The sequence below is a fragment of the Streptopelia decaocto genome (genome assembly GCF_964273445.1).
Source record: "Streptopelia decaocto genome assembly, chromosome: 12".
NCBI classification, from domain to species: Eukaryota; Metazoa; Chordata; class Aves; order Columbiformes; family Columbidae; genus Streptopelia; species Streptopelia decaocto.
The window spans coordinates 19,650,848-19,671,842 of NC_138667.1; the positions used below are offsets into that span (position 1 = coordinate 19,650,848).

Sequence of the window (20,995 nt, forward strand, 5' to 3'; positions counted from 1 at the left end):
GCTTTATCTGTGGCCGGGGCGGAGGACGGAGCGCGGTGACTCTGGAGCGCTCGCCCACCTCTCACGGGCAACCAGGGGCTCCGCGATGAAGTAGGCGAGATGTTCGCACCAGCGCATCCTCTTACCGAGGAGTCCCAAACACGTAAATCTCTTCCATATGCCAACATCTTGATGGTTGCACAGACTCCAAAAGTTAGTCCATCCAGGGTTCCACTGTTGTGTTTGTGAGTGCTCCAAAATGGGGCTAATTGGGAGAAATCTGTGAAGGATCTGCAGCATTAGATAAATTAACACTATCAGCCCTGCCCGATATACAACGATGCCACATTCTGCCAAACAGGTTTTATTATTCTGTGCCCTCCAGTAAAAGTTGAAATGATGACAATTAATTTTATGGGTAGGAATATAAATGTGCTCACAAATTTTCTTCAAGGGGCTCATTGTAACCTTCCCTTCTTCCAGCAAGTAAAAAATATGCTGAAAATAAAGCTGCAGGATGCTACAGTATCTTCAATGAGATTCTTGTGGCTCTGGAACCCAGAGAAGCAGAAGCAGCAGCACAACCTACCAGAAAAAATGTTCTGGCATATGGGGAAAATTCCTCTATGTTTAAAGATTTTAAACGGGGTGTGCTCTTACAAACGGACACAAACACAAGTTCAAAGATATCTGACTTTTTAATGCTTGTGCTGCTGATGCTCACTTTTACCAAATAAAAGACAACGTATTATTAAATGAAGTATAGAAAGTTGTCGCTATTAGATAAGAATAAGAGAGTGTGACTATTTTGGGGGAAAGGTTGAAAGAAGTGGACAAGAATGGATCCTCCACAGCACCTGGGGAACACAGATCCTCTGGAACCACCAAGCGAGTGCCTGGGGTGAAGCACCTTGGAGGGTCCCTGCACCAGTCCCTTGGGAAAGGTCTCTCCATATAGACACAGCACAATTCTTTCTACTATTCTCAGAGCAGCAGCAACAGAAATAACAACAAAAAAAACACAGGTATGACATTAACTCGGCCTTTAGCACCTTTGGTTTCATATCTTTATTTTTGGAAACACATCCATCACAGGGCTTTTCTTAAACTATTACCCCCCATACACTGCACAAGTAAGACTATTTACTTGCATTTTACTGCATTTTAATTGCATGAGAAGATTTAAAAGTCTTTTTTTTTTCTTTTTTTCCCTAGAGTCATTTGGGACATCTGGCACTAGGTATTTAAATAAGACCTCTCAGAACTGTAAAATTAGTTTTACATTTTAATAAAGGTGCTTTAAAAATCTCAAATATAATTCTGCATTCAAACCGTAAGTGTTTGGATTAAGAAAAGGAGATCCCATGTTAAATATTAATATAAAAAGTAAATTAAGTACAGAACTAAGCCAGTTCTCATCTGTGGTGTTATAAACGAAAGGCAAAGAGGCAATACGTCTAACAGCTTATTTTGGGGTATTCTGGCTTTAAAGAATCAGCACGGACAATGTAAAATCCATATTATGCTATTTGTTACTTATCCCAATTTCAACTTATCTAGAGACCCACGTCACCTACGAAGTTCAGGCTCAGTCCCATGTTTCCATCCAAAATTTTCTCATCCCTTTCCTCTCTGCACCAGAGCATCCATCCCTCCTCTGCCCACCCTGGACCTGCACAGGGGACAATCCCTTGAGACAATGGATGTCACACTGCAGGTGACACCACTGCTGTAGGTTTCCAGCCTGTACCTGTCCTAACACGGAAAGACAGAACTCGTTCAGCTTGGAGGGCTCTTTGGCCAGCTCTTTAATCAGCACATAATTCACTTGAAAAATCTTCAGACATGCAGACAAAGGAGGAAACCCAAAGGACAAACCATCCTTCCAGCACTCGCTGCCACGCGCCAGTGAGCACATTCCTCCTCCCCACTAGGACACCTTGTTATTCTCCCATTTTATCTCCCTCTAGAATCTTTGGAGCAGACGGGAGAAGGAAATTCCCCATCACTATTTATACATAGCAGACTTGAAATATTTACAGGCAGTCCGGACAGCCACATCTCCGTACCAAGCCCAAGGAGCACGACTGCCCCTTCGAAACCTGCCAAGGTGGCCAAGCCAACCCACAGCTGCTGACGCCACCTGAGCTCAGCCGACCACTGCTGCTGCAGGAGGTGCCCACGACATCCCCCACCGCCAGAGCCGCCAGCACAGAGGAGCCCGAGGACGCACTGCTCAACCCCTGAAGCAAGAACCACAGAATCACAGAATAGTTTGGGTTGGAAGGGACCTCCAACCTCCTCATGGCAGTGCCCCCCCTGCCATGAGCAGGGACATCTTCACCAGCTCAGGTTGCTCAGAGCCCCGTCCAGCCTGGCCTGGGATGTCTCCAGGGATGGTTCATCCACCACCTCTCTGCCCAACCTGGGCCAGGCTTTCACCACCCTCAGGGCCAACAATTCCTTCCTTGTGTCCAGCCTGAATCTCCCCTCTTCTAGTTTAAAACAGCCCTTGGCAAACACCACCTTATCTGCAAGGGCTTTGTAGCCTGGTGCAAAGTTGCAGCCACCTGGGACTGTCCCACCGCAGAAAGACATTTCTCTATCCAGAAGCCCAAAGGAGCGAAGGAACCGGCTAACTTGAATTTGGAGTTTCTGTGCAAGCTCCTGGTAGGAAAAACAGACGGCTTGCCCTAAATCTAGGTGCTCCCCCCAGGTCATGAAGCGAGTGGCGACCCTTTGTGGCTTAGGGGAGTGGGAGGGCCTCGGGCCAAGCTCCAGCCTCCGCCAGCAACCGCCAGGCTGCCCCGACGCGGGGCTGCACCGCAGGTCCACCTCCGGCGCGAGGAGTTAAAGCTCATCCCCCAACGGGCAGGAATGAAAAGGAGACAAAAAAGCAGGATGCTGGTGAATGCCGGCAGTGGGTGGTCACGGCCCCTGCCCGCCAGGCTGCGCATACAACAGGCACAGCCAAGTGTGTCTGGCACCAGACAATTATTTTGCCGGAGGTGTGTGAGGCGGCCGCGCTGGGAGCCGTTCTCACGGCGAAGCAACCAGCCATGCCGGCTAACAAAACCACTCGCCGGGAAGCGTCTCTCTCCTTGCTCCTATCTCCTCACTGGGATTTGGGTTTTGTTGTTTCTTTATTTTTTTTTTTTTCCTGTGTTGTCCTTCCTGCTGGGGCTCTAAAACAAAAAAAAAACCAGCAGGTCAAACATCCTCAAATGGCGTATTTAGTGCTGCCCCTCTGGCTTCCACAGCTTCCCTGCCATCTTCCCCGGCGGGGAGCACAGCAGTATTTATGGGGTAGCGCACTGACCCCCGGCTGCAGTGGGCGAGAGTGCCTGACGTTAAGTGCTGCTAATGTGTTTTGCATTTGTGCTCGGGGGCAGGAAATCTCAACTTCCAGTGCCAAGGGGTTAATTATAATTTATATAGCAAGATCTCAGGCTGTGCTTTTTTTTTTCCCTCCAGCTAATTAAGAGGTACAATTACCTCTGAGAATCAAAGGGATATTTTGGTACCTAGCTCTTAGAAACAGATTACAGGCACTTAAAACACAAGGACATCTTTGCTTTTCTACACGTGCCTAGTTTTTGATTTAGATCATTAAAAAGAAACTGTCATATTCCCGATCCACCATCATAATGTTCTGGAGACCACCTATGGAACCATTGCAATAGGGTAACTGATAGCATTGCTGCTTTCCCAGGGATAGCCTGTGTTTCCAATGACTTTTCACTGATACATCACCTGCTACTCCAAGCTCTGGCAAAACTTTCTGCTTATTAAGTAACAAAGCTTCAGGAGATCTTTGAGGTGAGTAATACCTACGCAAACTAGTCTGTGCTCAGACTGCAAGCCCAGGATGACTTACTCCCCAGGCAAGCAGCAGGTTGATTAACATTATTGCTGTGTTATTACTAAATCATCCCAGACAGCACGGCAGCCCCTCTGCGTTGCCCTCTTCTGCCCGATGGCCCAATGCAAACTGGGGACACCACTCATCCAGTAGGTCTCAGGAACTGGAGGACAATTAGCAGCCCTGGTACTCAGGGCAGACATGAGCACCCAGCGAGGCTGGGCAGGCTCGGGACCCACCTCCAGCAGCTCCAGCCGTGGGGATGCGTACGGTGAGCGGTTGGGCAGTGCTGGGCAGGCTCATGCCCTGCCAGGGGATGTCCGGGAGCAAGTCCATCACCTCCTGCAAGCTCCCTCCATCACCTCCTTGCCTTCAATTTTGTGCAGAGCTTTAACAGTCACCGATCTCTCTCTCTCACCGCTCTCAGAGGTGTTCACTGAGCCATTTGCAAAGGGTTAAGGTAATTGAATATTCAGATGCGGGGAGGGGGGGGTTAGGCTAAAGACAGCAAGGAAAGGTTCTAGGGAACACCTGAAGCCCTGCTCCAAGGAGTCACTAGAGTTAGACACACAATGCAGGTGGCAACCTCAGCTTGGCTTGGCACAGGATGTGCAAATACATCTTCCACCTTTTATGATTTTTTAGTGATGCAGTGGGCTATTTCTGTCTGGAAAATAAAGCACTGAAGTTACAAACTGATGCTCCATAATTGTCAGCAGACCACATATGTGGCAGGCTCCCACGCACCCACACCAGCACCCCCCACCCTGACCCAAAACCCATCTGGAAGCAGCTGTGATGCCAGCAGTGGTCACGAAGACCAACCCTTTCTCTAAAGATGGGTCAGCATTAGGACCAAGAGGAACATCTGTCCGTGTGGGTTAGAAATAAAGCTCGAGCTGCCAAAGCCACCAGGGGAGCCCAGCAGCTGGTACCCAACATCAGCGACCCTCTGCCTACACCTCGATTGCACCATGGCGGGTTTATCGGGCTGCCCTTTGAAGTGCTGACGGCCGCAAACTTGCTGTGTTGAATTTGCCACAAAGCCGGCAGAAGCATACAAACCGAAACCACCTCGTGTGAGGCATTATTGTACAATTAGGAGGAGATAATGCAGTCAGCACCTCAGCATGGAGGTACTCACCTCAAAGAAACTCTGAGAAGCTCATTTAGAAACCTGACAATCAACACGTCCTACACCTTGACAGGCAATTGTCTGAGAAAGGGCACATCAGCTGTCATAAGCCATTTCGCATGAACAGCTACAAAACCACACAAACCTGTGCTAAGCAGAGCAGTAACTGCATCTCCAGCACTATGGGAGTCACCGAAAACAACGCTCCATCTCACCGCAGGAGACCTAAGTGCAGATCAGGAAGGCTTTCCTATGTAAAGGTTGAGAATAATCAGGGTAGAAAAGGGGATGGTATGTTTTAGAGAGTTTATTACTATGTACAAGAAGGCGTTTTTCTCCTCGTGCCAGGTACAGCAATGGGTGCTGGTGCAGGCAAGAGGACCTGGCTCAGCACTGGAAAAAGCAAGACAGGGATTATAAAATTGCTGCTTGTAGTCCCAGCTTAAGCCACTAACCTCCCTGACATTCAGTGAAAAGGACTTGTAAATGCTTAATCAGCAATATGACCAAGTTATATAGGAAAGAAAAAGAAAAGAAGGGCAGATCCAGAGGGAAATACATATATGCCAGCATTACCTTTCCCTACAGCTTGCTATTTATTGAAGCAGCAGCAAAAGCTCCAGTGCACTTCAGAATACAAACGCTGACACGGAAATTCAGAGCCCTGAACCGCTTCCAACAGGGAAAACATACTGACCGCAGTCTGTTTGGAGGTCAAACAAAATCAATAGCCTTTCTCTCCAGTCTGTCTCTAAACTAAGCTTCTTTCAAAGACATCCAGAGAAAATGGATCATCTTTTGTTGTGTTTGGGTTGGGCTTTTTTTGTTTTGCTTTTTTTTAAGTGGTCAAACATTCATAGGAGTATAAGAAACTCCTTCCTCCCTCAACATACTGAAAGGATTGTATAGAGGTCAAAACTGCCCATCAGTTTTACTAAACAATAGATGAGTTATCCAGTTCTTGGGAAGGAAACCAAGCTGGAAGCTGCTTAACACTCGCTGAGAGAGGAAAAAATAAATCAATGTATTTGCCCGATCGGGGTACATTTAAAGCTGGTTGTCAATTAGTTCAACACAGTTTGCTGTTACAGAGCACAACAATTTAGCCCCAGGAGCTGAAGTTTGCTGTGTTTCCTCAGATTCCTCCTGTTGAGAGACAGATATTGGCTGCAGCCAGGTCAGGCACTGGGGAGGAGGCTGAAGTCACAGCCGCAGAGCAGGAGCTGGTGACATCAGATACAGCAGGGCTGGGGACTCCTTCCTTCCACTCACCTTACAAGATGAACTACGGTTCATATACCTTTGTGCAGATGGTATCATCTTTACAGATATAAGTGTGTCACCTCAAGCTGGAGGAAAGGACAGAAGAACTTAAGTGGTAGAATGGAAAACTTTGCCTACACCCAATTTTTTAAATAATTTAAATTCTTAAAAATCTCAATACAAAAATCACAAGGAGAAAAGGGAGGGATAAACCACAAAAAGACACTTCCTAAGGGTCCCACTGAATGCATCCAAAGGAGAACCTCTGCCTTCAAAGCAACAGATCATTGATGACTTTATCTGCCAGTTCTGTTGACAAACACTGTTGAAAGACACTCACCAAAGCACAAAATCAATTAGGCTGGGGAGGCTCTCCAGAGGTCATCCAGAGCAGGACCATCAGGGCTAGAGACCATCGCTCTGTGCTCCAGCTCCTCTGCTACAGGTTGCTCTTCCTGAGAAAGCCAACATCCCTGTCTCGATTTAAGCACACCTAAGGGCGCATGGTCAGCCTGTCAGAGAGGTGGCTGCAGAGGGACAGACGTATCTGCAGCCGACATGGGCCCCAGCATCAGCGAAAGTGAGGACAGAGCTTAGAGGAGTGAGCTGCCCATGGCCGTGACCATGAGCTCTGCCATCTCCTGCGGGGACAGGCTCAGAGAGTCGGGGTGTTCACCCTGGAGAAGAGAAGCTCTGGGGAGACCTTATTGCAGCCTTTCCGGACTTAAAAGGGGCCCATAAGAAAGATGGGGACAGACTTTTTTAGCAGGGCCTGTTGTGACAGGACAAGGGGTGATGGTTTCGAACTAAAGGAGGGAGATTCAGGCTGGACATGAGGAAGAAATTGTTGCCCCTGAGGGTGGTGAGAGCCTGGCCCAGGTTGGCCAGAGAGGTGGTGGCTGAACCATCCCTGGAGACATCCCAGGCCAGGCTGGACGGGGCTCTGAGCAACCTGAGCTGGTGAAGATGTCCCTGCCATGGCAGGGGGGGGCACTGGGGGAGCTGGGAAGGTCCTTTCCAACCCAAACCATTCTATGGTTCTGTGATCCTATCCCTGCAGCCACAGTCCACAGAGCCACACCAATTCACATTTACCTAATGGGCATCCCACACCAGCCACATTTGCTGCTGTCAGTAGCTGTACTAGCTATATTAAAGCTACTATACGTCCTAACCCCCCCCGAGCGCAGCCACACGTCGGCACCGAGGCGCATTCTGACTCATCACCGCCCGGCACTCACATATGCTGCAGGAAGAAGGGTTTGTTCCGCAGCCGCCAGAAAAGGCACCTCATTTCTGAGCGAACATATTGAGCATCTTCTAATTAGGATCTTAGCTTCTTCTTGTGCCCACATAGGTCTAATAGTTCTGGCGCTACAAAATCCTGGCGAAGCTCAAAACAGGTTACAGCAATGGTGACATTGAAACGTTCACCCAAACTCATTATGGTCACAAGAACAAGCAAAGCTAGCAGAGAAAAACAAAAGTGCAGCTTTTTACCCCCCTCCTCCAGTCCTCCCAGGTGGAACAATTTACCCGTGACTATACAGCTCTTACATTTGCTTGTTAGCACCCCCAAATTAGTAGGTGTAAAGTCAATATCCTTTTGCCTATTTACTCCTAATGAGTCACCAGTCAGAAACTTAACTTGAAAAAAGCAGTTACAAATGCAGATGCAGAAGCAAATGAAATAAAGGCACGAATCACCACTGAGCAAAACTCGCACAAAGACAAGGGGCTGGGCACACCACGCAGCACCCCGCCATTGTCACCGGCTAAAAGCTAACAGCTTTGATTTGCCTCCCACCAGCTAAAATGGTTTGAAATGCAAGGTCTGAACAAAGGTGCAAGACACAGGAGGAATGGGAGGCACTGCTGGGCACTTAATCTCCTTTCAGTCTCACACAGGAGCTCCAGCAATGGCTCTGCTGAAGTCGGTGGAGTTTCGTGAGTGTAGAAAAGAGGATAATCAGGCCCCTGTTGTAAGAGAGATCCAGCCCTGCCATCCCTCCGTGCAACCAGCAGAAAAGTTATTTGGGATTTATACTGAAATTACCTTCAGGCAAAGCTCCTTTGCTGCTGGAATCTGAGACAACATCACTGATCCCAACAGGACACGATCAGCTTTCTGCAGCTGAGGAGCTCACTTTCTGCCTCAACACAATGCGCGATTTGAAACCACAAACCCAAAGCCCCGCTGGGCTGCTCCAGCACTCACCCCCGCAAAAATCACCAAGCAGAAACGGGTTTTGTGGCGAGGACACCTCTCACAAACAAACCACACAAGGGACATGAACATACTGCGAGCCTCATGACTGCCTCTGACCAAGTGCCGAGGCCATTGGGACACTGTGTTTTTAGATTTATCTGGTGTTTACGTGCCATCCTTTCCTCAGCCATTCCTGCTGCTGCTCGGAGGACTTCACGGACTCCCAGTGGCTGTGGGTGATGTCTCCTGCTGCTGGAGCTCCTCTCTCACATCCAGCCACCCACATCCTCTCCTGCTTTGTCCTTCCAAAAGCACCTGAGAACATCAGGTATAAACCAAACAACACCAGCCGCGCCAACCTGAAGCCAGGATCCCAAGTATGTGTCGTCTACCATATGCTCAAACGCCAATGGCTTGCATCACAATCGCGCTGCTTGGGCACAACATCTGCTGCTCCTCGTCCAGCCCAGCTCTTGGATGAGGAATAGAAGCAGCCGAGCTGTGTCAGAGAACAAGGACTACTCTCCTGTGCTACCCAGGGCCGAATCCTTCCAGCTGGCACAGCCGCCATCTAGTTGCGATTGCTGGGAAACCGCTTGTTGGAGAAGATCCAAAACTCATTACAGCTAGAAGGTGGTGGGGTCATGGCAGATGGCAGGATTTTTTTTCTGATTGCTTTGGGAAGAAAGGCATCCTTTTTGGCAGCTGCAAATGTAGAGGAGAAGGCCTTACAGGCACTCCTTTCAGATCTCAGGGCAAAATGAATCTGAGCACCACCTGGTGATTCCTCAAGCTGAACCACTCCAGGCAGCACCAGCAAAGGGCAGGGACATGCCCAAAGTGACCACAGCAGAAGAAGGGACACAAAGCTCAGGAGACATTTAGAAGGTCTCGGCTTCTCCATCACCATAAAAGCATTGAATAGTCTGTTACGAGCATGCAGAAAATACTTAAAACTCATCGGGGACCAAAGTGTGCGCTATTTATTGCTGGTACAGCTCGTTAAAAGGGATGCTCACAGACTGCAGCCACGCAACCATTGCCCTCTAACACCAGTACACCCCCTCTTCCTCACAGTAAGAAAAAACAGGGTTTTTCTACGGGGCCTTCTCGCTCCCTTTACTTCCAGTTCGCCTTCCCCTTGTGAGCGCCGAGACCGCAGACACTCTACACATGTTCTCCTCTGCATCCGACTGGCAGGCACTCTGGAAAATGCCAGTATTGGAAGAGCCTGAATTCAGCGGTTTCTGAATGCTGATCGGACACTATTTCGTTCAAGCCACAGATAGTCATTTTTTGGGGGTATTTTCAGCTCCCTTTTTGGACTCTTCCAGATTTCCAAGCATCATGCATCAGCAATTTCGCCTCTTTGGAGCTTTATTATTTTTCACCTTTCCACCAAGGCTGAGGCTCGGTGCAGTTTTGCAGGGGACGGGGCTCTTCCCTCCTCGTCCAGACGGCCACGCAGTGCTCCTGATGTTGTGAATGTTTGCTGTGCTCCACCTCGCAGCTGCGGAAATTCCTGACTATCTGGTTTTTAAAAGAGCCGGGGTGAAATCTGAGCAATTGAAGTGCCTTATTTTTTATAAAGTCTAACATCTTACTTGAGGAAACCCCAATGTGAAAACAGGAACGGTCTCACAGCATCTAAAAACAAATAACTGCTTCTAACCAGGCTACCGATGTGGTCTCTGCTACCACTGTCTGTTTAGCACCTCTCCATCTGCAATGCTTTTATCCTGGCTGCACGCCCATGAGGTGAGGGAATGGTGCAACCCTTGCTTTGGAGATGAGGGAAGGACACATTAAGAGGATGAAATTTGTGCCACTTTGTTATACGTGAGGAGCAAAGTTCCTTCCCTCCAGCCTCAGTGTCCCACCACCCAATCCAAGCACATTCTTAATAGGGTTACTGACATGTTTCATTTCCTCCAAATGTTTCTTATGAAGGACAAATCTCAGTGGCCACTTGACAACATGCATGGTAATGTACACCAAAGCCAAAATTTACAGGACATTTTTATGATGATGTTTTCCTTCCTCCCTCTCAAAGTAAAAACAATTAAAAAGCCCTTTCAGAAATGTAGACTAGCCTATTCGCAGGGTTCTTTTGACTGCATCCCAACAACTGACTTGAATTCATCACCGTCCAAATGCTTAGATATGGGAAAACCTCAGATACCACAATACAAGGCTTGATAACAGACACTAACAAAAACCAACTGCAATAAACTCAAAGGAGCTCTCTCAGCATTTGTGCACGGAATAACTCATGGCCTAGAAATATGTTTAAAATTATGCAAACTTCTTCCGGAACTTCATCACAGAATCATGGAACAGTTTGGGTTGGAAGGGACCTTAAAGATCATCTCCCACTGTCCACCCAGTAGCCCCCAAGTATCAATTTCAGATAAAAATAATCTTTGTACTAATATGCACAGTGTGTTTCCAGAGCCACAGAGGGGAAAGGGAAGCCCCGATTTTGTTTCCGCATCATTTCATCACAGCCAGGAGAGAACATTTAGTAAAGCAGCTGCTTGAGCTTCATGGGAAAAAAAATCATCATCGCAGCAAGGCAGGAACAGATAGTATCATATTGACCTGTCTTCAGGGTCTGGCATTCACATTTTCATAAAGTGTCTCACAAGATAAATCACTATACTAATAATATTTGTATTGATTATCTAAACTGAAGCAGCAATCGACTCCATTGTCTCACTTCCTCTTAAATTGCTCACAGATGGGATCCTGTTTCCTATTCTGCATTTCTAATGGGAACGCTTAAGTCACAGCACACACAAACTGTTAACAAAAACCCTTTTATGACTTGCATGAAAATAAAGATTTTTCACTTTGTAGCTCACTTTCCACCCCACACAGAAATTAAAAATGACAAATTATCAGCAGACCTCTAAATTACTCCTCCTCGTTATTTCTGGGTCCCTAATATTTACTGACAGACAGGCCTATGTTTTCCAAACCCTGATCAGTGATTATGGAGACCTGAAGTTTGGACACAGAGCTAAAAGGTGATTTTTTAATTTTCTTTTTCCATGAAAGTCAAGGGTCTTTAAGCTATGCTTAGCTCCAGAAGCAGGGAAGTCAAAAATCACTGCAGTGTCAGAGGAAAAACAAACAGCTTCTGCTGTTACTAGAGGTACAAAAGAGGGACTGCTGTAGAGCGAGCTGGACGGCAGGTGTGAAGCAGCCATAGTGCAGTTTGGGGTAGCAGCTATCAAAACCAAAAGCAAAGGAAATTGCCAACAAATACATTGTTTGAAATAGGTTTGGCACAAATCAAAACCCAAACCACTCGGATTATTCTTCCCAAACTTCTCATCCTGCCTTAAGCAGAGCTTTCCCCTAGCCTGGCACAGGCACGGAATACAGCAGAATAGAAAACAAAAATGTCTTAGGTGTACAGATGGTTCATATGAGATGCTCACGGAGCATTTCAAATGGCAGTTGAACCCTCCCGAGCCGGCTGGAAGGCGAGCGCGGCCCAGGCCCTGCTCCCGGAGCCGCGGCTGCCCCGCGCGCGGTGGCGCGGCCGGGCCGCAGGGCGCCTCCTTCCCCGGGAAACCTCGCCGTGCCCTGCTGCGGATGGAAACGGGAGGCGCTTTAAGGAAAAAATATGATAAAAATAAAGCAATCACGGGATGTCGGGCAAGAAGGGGAAAAAAAAGCAGAGTCACAACACAGCAGCTGGACAGCGAAGGTTTCTCGCGCTCAGGCCAGTCCCCAGGACCCATCTGACTGTACAGCTGCCGCGGTGAGTGATCGTCCCTCCGCTGAGGTCAGCTCTGCCCCCGGGCTAAGTAAGTGAAAATAAATGGTTTAGAAGATAAAAGGTCTTTTAAAAAAATTATTTGTCTTGTTGTCATGTCAGAACTGTAATGGGAAGAGACTGGAGGCAGTGATATGGCGTTTAAATAGGAAACAGCCATCCTGAGGGTTCAGCGGAATAAATTACAAAGCAAATCGCAGTTCATGCATGAGCTGTGCCAGGACAGACAGCCCCTGCGCACATACCTGCTTCCTGGGAAGAAAAGCAGGTTTCTGAGCATCCAGCCTGTGGAAATACAGCTGTATTTAACTAACCCCAACCGCTCTTTGGGCTACAGCTCCCGTATTTCTTGCAGGTTAATTCTGAGCCTTCCAGCCACAATGAGTTTAGTTTTTTCTTCCTAAGCTTCCCAGGAGACGGATCAAAATTGATTTTAACCATTCTAGGAAGGGAAAGGGTTAATCAGGTTTCCCAAGGCAGCTTGCTGTTAAGGTGCCAGAAATACAAGGGGAAAGAATTGACTTGCTAAAGATGGGACAATGGCACTGGTATTTTGCATTTGTTTCCAGGCTTTGAGATAGAACAAATGGGAGCCATTAGTGAAATGAGTTTAGGGAGTTCTAAATTAGCTGTCAGGCCGCCAAACCCCAAGAAGTGCTATGTCAGCTCATTAATTCTGCAGAGCACAGGATTACCCAAACCTAGGAAGGAATCCTGCAAAATTTAGAGTCAATTAAAGGAGGCTATTTTGCTATAATAATATTTTCCACACATATTACACCTCCTCATGGAACAGAGCCCACTTCTACCACAAACGATGTCTAGACAGCTGTAATGTGCTCTCCATGGGCTTGTCCACTGGCATCTCTGGGAAGCTCCAGCTGGAGCAGAAGGTGGGACTGCAAGCTGTGGAGCACATCACCCAGCCTGGGGTGGCCCCGGGAAGAGACACCCGATCTCCCCAAGCTCTTGGCTTTCCCCGTGCCGCCCAAAAAAGCACATCTGTATAGGGTGTGATGTCCTGTACCAGCAACGCTCACCACACATGGAGGTAATGACTGGCATCACGCCTGCACACCTCTTGGATTTGCTTCCCTCCTTGCTCTGCCTGAGCCCAGATTGGTTAAATCCAGGCTTTGTGAGCCTCCCCAAACCTCCTGTCTCTGCAGCATCTCCTGAGTTAAACCCCACCGAACTCAGAGAGAGTCTTTGAGAGGATTTCACCGGCTGGGGGTCCTTTCCTCCGGGTGGCTGAGAAGCTGGTAGGGGTGATGCTGAGATATGAACGCTGAGAAGAAGAAAAGTCATACCTGTGTGCTGCGGGGCGTCCTCAAACCAAGCTACAAACTAGAAGGTTTAAAAGACAGATGTTTTACCACCTCAAGACTCAGACTCAAGATTTTTTTTAAACCGTGCTAGGCCAAGTCAACAGACAATATACCACAAGCTGATAACCTGGAACACACTGACTAATCACCTACCCACAAATATTGCATCCCAGCGGTCACAACACCTCGGCGCTCACCACAAACACAAGTTACCCCACAGAGCAGACGAGCCCCAAGGCCCCCGACACCCCCTTGCCTCTCTCCTGATGGCTATTGCTTCTCATCGCCCGCAGGACAGCAGCAGCCGGGGACAAATTAAAACCAAAATCACATGGCTGTGAAATACAAATGAAGCAAAAAATGCCTTCAGCCAACCAAGAGAGCTCTGTCTCCCCAACTGTGCCGGATACAAAGATCGTGAACAAACAGGATAGAATGTCTTCTGCCTTTTGTGAAATGAAAATAAATGAAAGGATCTAAGGTTTCAGGTCACTGATCCCTCTCTTCCCTATCTGTACCATTTATCGGAGGTAGAATATAAAGGTTTCAGGTCCTTTTTTTTTTTGTCAGCACTTTAATGGTTGTTTTTTCCCCCTTCCTTCTTTTATTTTCTGAATGAAAGGACCACTTAGGAACCTGTAAAGTAATAATAAGCTTATAGCAGGAATATTGTTTTTCTGGGCCAGTGCAAACTCCTCCTGAATAGGTTGAAGAGATTAAAGTAAAAATGTAATCTGTAAATAGATCAGGCTTTTAATTCGTTTATAGACTGTTAAGAGATAATATTTTGCTCACATAGATCATCTGTTATCTAAAGATCTCAGCGCACTTTAGGAACATCAATTAAGCCTTAAAAAAGAAAAAAAAAACACCTTGAGAGATAGGTAAGTGTATTTAGATTAATTAGTGTTGCTGTGAGTAGCAGGCATTATTATTAGATTTAATTTAGTCCAATAATTGACTTATCTGTTAATGGATTCTAATTCATCTGAGAAGGGATCAAATCCATCTGATTAAAAGGATTACATCGACTCATTTAATTCTATTAACTGACTTAATTTGCCATTTAATAATTTGACACATGGGGCCAGATCTTGCCCCCAAAGAACACATAAACCAAAAATCACATCCCGGAATTATTATGCCAGCAAAACTATGCATTGCAGAGCACGCATTCATCCTTGCACATGGCATTTGCAGATCTGGATAAAACATTCAAAGAGGTTTTCCCCTTGATCCCACGGGATCTTGTCTCCCCGCGCGAGGGCCGGTCGGTCCTTTTGCTGTGCTCACGGTGGCTGCCTGAGATTTGCCACTTCCCCTCTTTTCTGGGCATTCTCTTCAACTGAGAGGTGAGAAGTTTTACAGAAGTCAATAAAACCTTGCAATAAAACTAACCTTCCTTCAAAGGCAGGGCAACCCTCCCAAGCCAGACATTTGGAAGCTAAATCATCTCTACACTCGGACACTGTTCTTTAACCAGTTGTGAACATATGAGAGGAGACAAAGGTGTTAAAATGTTAAAAAAAAAAGTGACTGGTGTTAATTGCTGGTGATGGGCACTATGGACCATGGCCACAGCTCAACCGAGCTGCCCACATGAAGACTGAATTTGCTTTGCCCTTGCCTCCCTTTGCCTTCTCTTAACGGGACTGAGTTCTTCGGAGAATTCAGGGCTGGAGCCAGCTCATGGGCATCCTTTCTCAGACATCGGCTCTTACTCATCCTCCCAGAGCCTTCCCTGGGCTGTAATCCTTAGAACATCGACCCACATCACCACCACCATCATCTCCCTGGGCAGTGGGACAGGGTTAAGCCAACAGAGAAGCTGTGGGAGACTGCAACATCTGCAAGGGTGACACAGCCAAGGAATGAGCTGGGCTTTCCCCAGCGCTAAGCCAGGCTCTGACTGACCCGGTGTAGAAGCAGCAAAAGAGGGAAGGAGAGGAAGAGGGCAGGAGGAAAACCAGCCATCTGCTGTCTGAGAGGAAGGGTGTCTATCCTCCTTCAGAGGCAGATCTGACCAGCAAGACGGAGATGTGGATCAAAAGTTTGCAACTGTTAAGATCCCCAGACCTGGTTTAAGCCTCTCTCTGGTCTTGATCAAAGGTTACTCCATAATAATGCCTCAGGGGGGAGGGGTTCCCAGCACATAATGCATCCTGTGTCATTGCCTTTGTATCCAGTTTTGGCTGTAACACAGATGGTTCTCACTTCAGTAACTCTGACATCTCTCACCCCTTCATTATCACAGCCAGGAGCTCTGCGTGGTCACATCCTGGACCTCCAGGCCCCACCTCACTGTCTCTCCGATTATCATGCTCTAAGTGTTCCCATGCCAAGCAAGATGATGAACAGATTTCCATAACCTTTCAGCATGGCCAGGGATGGGAAGGCTTTGCAGCCTGGTGCAGCAAGGATTTTTTACGAGGACACGGCGGGGGGAGCAGGCAGGGGTGTCAGCAAGTGGCCCCCACAGCTGAGCACCTTGGCTTGCAGAAGGATGCCAGCAGCCGGGAGCGGAGGGGATTCGGCGGTGAGTGGCGGCGCAGGCAGGAGCTCCCCAGACAGGAAATCTACCACCGTGCAGCATCGGCATCGGTCAGGAGCACACTCCTGCACGAGGATTTGTTGTTCAGACACGATTGCATATGCATGAAGGGGACAAGATGGGTTTTGACACATAAATTAGCACTTGTCAGCTGCTCACGGGCACACTTCCCTGCTGCACCCCACGGTAAATGCCACTTCTTTTATGGCGAGGAAAACTCCATCACAGTACCTGACAGACACTGAGGGCAGGAGTGTTCCCTGGGAAGTGGCAGCAAGCGCAGCGACTGGTTTACATATCAAACCTTAGGGGGATGAATACAATAAAATGACACAATAATTAGCAGCCAAGTGACGCTTTCCACTCCTGTTTCATCTGGAAATTTGGGAAAGACAAAGGACAAGGTTGATGAGACCTTGTGGCAGGGCTTTCTCTGAGAGACCGGGTGACTATGCAGCAGCCACGGGGGTTCATTTCACAGCAGGCAGGTGCTTTGGAGCTGTCACCTCCCGTGGCACAGCTCACCCCGCTCCTCTGCTGCGTTGGCAGCAGCACAAGCTGCCCTCATGTTGCCTGCAGCTCCCTGAGGGAACAACCCTGTCCAGATTTCTATCTGCTACCATCATATCCCACCTCCACCTCACCAGTGCTCCCCCTGAAATCAGCCTCATGTGAACGTGCACACCACCCAACGCACACACACTTCTGCAGCGACGCACCAATGCACAGGGGCTGTACATCCCTACAACACAAAGGACCAGTTCTCCGAACAGCCCTCAAATCCAGCAAACAACTTGAGAAAAAGTATCTCTGCTGCAACCATCTCAAAATGTACCAGAATTACAGAGCTTTTTGTAATTCAGCCCACTAGCAGCATTTCTAGCATGCTGCTTGTGTGCAAATCATGGTAAGAGTAGTTGAACACACCGCTAGCCCAGGGGAACTTCAATTATTTGCGTTCCTGCAGGATCCGCACACCTCAAGATTCAGCGTAAGCTCTGGGACTCTATAAAGCTCCCAAGTCTGCTTAGTTTCAGCTCAAACCAAATGTCCCCCCTGCCCAGAAAGATTAGAGTCTTTCATCAAAGCACTGGATTCACCCAAATTCAAGCCCAGAGTTCATGGGGAAAGACCATCCCCAGTCACCTGTCTCGGTATGGTTTACAAATTATAGTCAATACACTGTGAGCTCATCCGATCGGCAGAAAGAGAGTTTTCTCTTCATGCACCAACATACACTAATAAATTGGGGCATGATGCTCCTGCAGGAACTGCTTGCAGCTGGGAGTCAGGCTGACAGCCTGCTCCAACACAACAAACCCCATGTTCTTGACCTGGAAAGGCTTTTTTTTTTCCTTTTATCCTGTTTTTTATTGCTCTTCTTATTTTTCTCCCAAGAGGTCCTCAGCCCACCACACAGGATTACAGCCTTTGACTTGGAGTCTGGGGGATCCCAGTAAATATCCTTACCATATTTATCGCCATCTTCTCCTTTGGCACTGATCCTCCTGCCGAGCACTTGGATGTGTTTCCCGCTTGTCCTGCTGTAAAGCTGATAGAGCCGAAGTTGCTTTCTGCTCACGTCATCCCTTGCTCGCGTCTGGTTCTCCACGTGTATCCGAAAATCTACGTTCTCCTCGGCAGCAAACATCTGAGAGCAGATGGGGAGGGGAGAGAGAACAGAGGAGCCCATGAAACAAACCAAGCGCCTTGGACAGAAACATCGCCCATCAACCTGGTGCAGGAGGACTCGGCTTTGGCTGTCCTTCACCCAACAGCTGCAGGATCAGGCACTCAACGTGTAATTCTACCCAGAGCTGGCTCTCGACAGTAAAGCAAACCTGGGTTTTTACAGTCAAACTGGGTGGGGGGATGTTGAGTAAAACTTCTGCTTGGTCCTGCTTTGATTTAATCCTGGTCAGACATGCTGGCCATAAATTAGGCTCTCTTTTGCATATTCAGAGTCTCCACCAGGTTACGCAGACACGTAGGGGAGAAAGGGGATGGACAACTTGATTTCATAGAACTTGTATTTCACTTTCAGCAGCGGCGTTTATTGCCCAGATTAACTGCAGGGAAGAAGCCAAGGGAAAAACCTATTTATGCTGATGTTAGCAGACTGGACTCTAGCTATGAACAGGCATAAAATCTACTAAGATAAAAGCACCATTTGTATGTGGCCCTTCTTCAGCCCAACTTTATTGCCAGCTTTGCTTTTACGTGAAGCCAGCTCACTGGTGACTATCTAAGGATGGGTCTCTGTTAGCCTCAACCAGGTCAGAGCTGTGGGAGAGATAACGAGGAGCAGCAAGAGCTCAAGCCACTTCATCTGTTTCTTCTGGCCAACAGATTAAATTAACCTTAAATTCACTAGAGCCTTAAAACATTATCAGAAACTTTCTCTGACTCATCTGCACTTCTCTGGAGATCTTGTTTCCTATCTTACCTTGTGGTTCCCAAGAAACATTGAAACAGGTCCCGCCTTGCCCAAGGTCAGAGGATCTGACAACCACGATGTTCTCAAGATGCCCTCCAGACAGGGAAGCTGGGCAGAAAGCACCCAAAAGCACCTTGTACCCAAATAATACGAAAGCCCAGAAATTGCTCCATGAATCTGTCCCTGAGAGCAGGACAATAAATTATTTGGAAGTGTAAAGCAAAAGATTATCGAGTAGGACATACAGGAAACTACTGCACAATAGGTAATTTTCTAATTCGACCAAGACAAAGACCATTCCAATTCTACTGATTGTTGGTGAGCTCTAATGCTGTGCATCACTCGCATGTAAGAGGCAAAATCCACCACAAAATGAGAATCACATGGAAATTTAATTATGCCTATAAGCATCATGTAGGAATTTAATGATGCCTAGGTTTGGGGCTGGCAGAGGAACAATTACTCCTAGCAGAGTTACTGCTTCTACCTCTAACACATTCACACTATGGCATGCTTGTCTTGCTCGCGTGGAAGCAACAGTGTTCTGATACATTGGTGTGGGGATGGAGCTGTCAATGCAAATGAAAAAAGGTAAATAAATGCTTGTTCGGGTCCATTCCAGGCTAAAATTCATAAAAGCAAGTGGCCACAACAGGCAAACCAGCCCCACTTCAGCCTCCTGCCTCTGTCATACTAGCAAATACCTCTTAAGTCAAATACTCCCTGAAAGTCAAAAGCTCAAAAAGAACTTCTTAGCATTTCCAGTTATCAAGCAGACACATGGATCAGCAGCAGGAGGAGAACTTTGAGCAGGCAGTGCTGCTTAGCACCAGATCTTCACCAAGCAACCCAAACACAAACACGATATTCAGCACAGCGGCAACACCGATGAGGTTCACAGGGATGTTGCAAGATCACATTCGCTGCCCTTATTAAATGCTGGGATTACGCTGTTTGGATCCCAAGCCCTAGGAGAAAAATCAATTTCACTCTCTTATTTTACCATCAAAGTCAGGAGGTTGCAGGAGCTGAACCCACAGGCTGCACCAAAGGAGGTTCAGGGCAACACTGGGTCTAAACAGACATTCAAGGCACCAACACAAGCGACAAACAAGAATTACAGAATTAATCGTAGCGATATTCCCCACCCTCAGAAAACAGTTCAGCAAGAAGCCATGACCCAAAGCTGAGGATGCGAGAGGAGAAGGAGCCACGGCCCGCGCAGGAGGGACTGTGGGCTGCGGACGGAGCCGGGGCCACCACGGAGCCGGGCTCTGCTCACCGTCCTCTCCCGTGGCTATATCTCAGCACAGCAAACAGGACTTGGCTTTGAACAGAAATAATATCCAGCTCTTTTTGTCTTCCTACATCTCTTCTTGCTTTTTTTTTTTTTTCAAATGATATTGTTGCAAAGGATGCTTAGCTAATAAAAATAGAGATGTTCAAGTAATGTTGACAGTCTGCCTGGCTGGCTATTTGCAGTTAGGATTCTGGCTCCATCACTTTAAGATTTAAAACAGACTTTAAATCAAGATGACGTTGTTACATTGCTTTCGCCACATGTTAATGAATTTCACATTTTTCTAGGAAAAAAAGCAAAACAGGTGGGATCTGGAGCTGGGGGAAGGGCAGGTTGCTTTGCTTTCTTGGAAACTTCAAACAGGAAAGGCAATCTGTTTTCCAAAACACGTTTTAATTGTCTGTCTTAACTGTCTCTGGAGCACTCGCAGACAGAGGCCCCAGCACCCACGGTGCCATCCTGCACCGTGGGCAGCTCTGAACAGGCACAAACCCACCTGCGCATGTTTGTCACAGTTCTTCTGCCCGACATCAGCTAATGAAGTTTCTCCTGACATCGCAAGAAGAGCAGGAGAGATGACATCTCCTCCTCATTGTCACCCACAATCCCAACAGCTTGTCCAAGCCCAGCGGCCACCTGATGCGGGGATCAGCAGGGGACACTGAGCCCTGACAAAGTCAGCCCGAGCATCTATGACTCCATCACTCCTGCAACAGGGCCAGCTCTAACCCAGGGGAGGAAATCCTGGAGGAGGAACGTGCCACAAGTTCTCCTTGCACCTGCCCCATCCCCTGGTCCAGCGCAGCAGTGAAACCACCAGGATTCAGCCGCCTGCTTCAAGATAAGTCCACACTTAACCACTCAGTGGAAACAGGATGATCTGCTGGAATGTGGCCAAGGTGAATTAGCCGTGCCAGCCTGCGCTGCATCTGGCCCGCAGCACAGAGTATCAATATTCTGAAATAAAATTTCATGCAGTGTCAATTTCATGAGATAAAACCTATTTGGTCATCACTGAAATCCATTCTCACTGTACCCCTGCCCTAAGAGAATACTCCCTCAAGCAGCTAACTTTACTGAGATAAGAAAGTCCATTTATATATACCATAAGAGAGGCTCTCTTTCATAAATCTCAAAAAAATGA

General features: G+C 47.6%; 1 protein-coding gene across 2 annotated transcripts in view; it reads right to left on the reverse strand.

The window, feature by feature from the left end:
* The window catches only part of FGF18 (fibroblast growth factor 18), a 72,120-nt gene that overhangs the window by 26,776 nt on the left and 24,349 nt on the right, over positions 1 to 20,995 (reverse strand). For both annotated transcript variants that reach the window (XM_082063615.1, XM_082063616.1), the window contains one exon: positions 17,585 to 17,765. In XM_082063615.1, the coding sequence (XP_081919741.1) occupies positions 17,585 to 17,765 (181 nt within the window). The remainder of the gene's footprint in view (positions 1 to 17,584; positions 17,766 to 20,995) is intronic.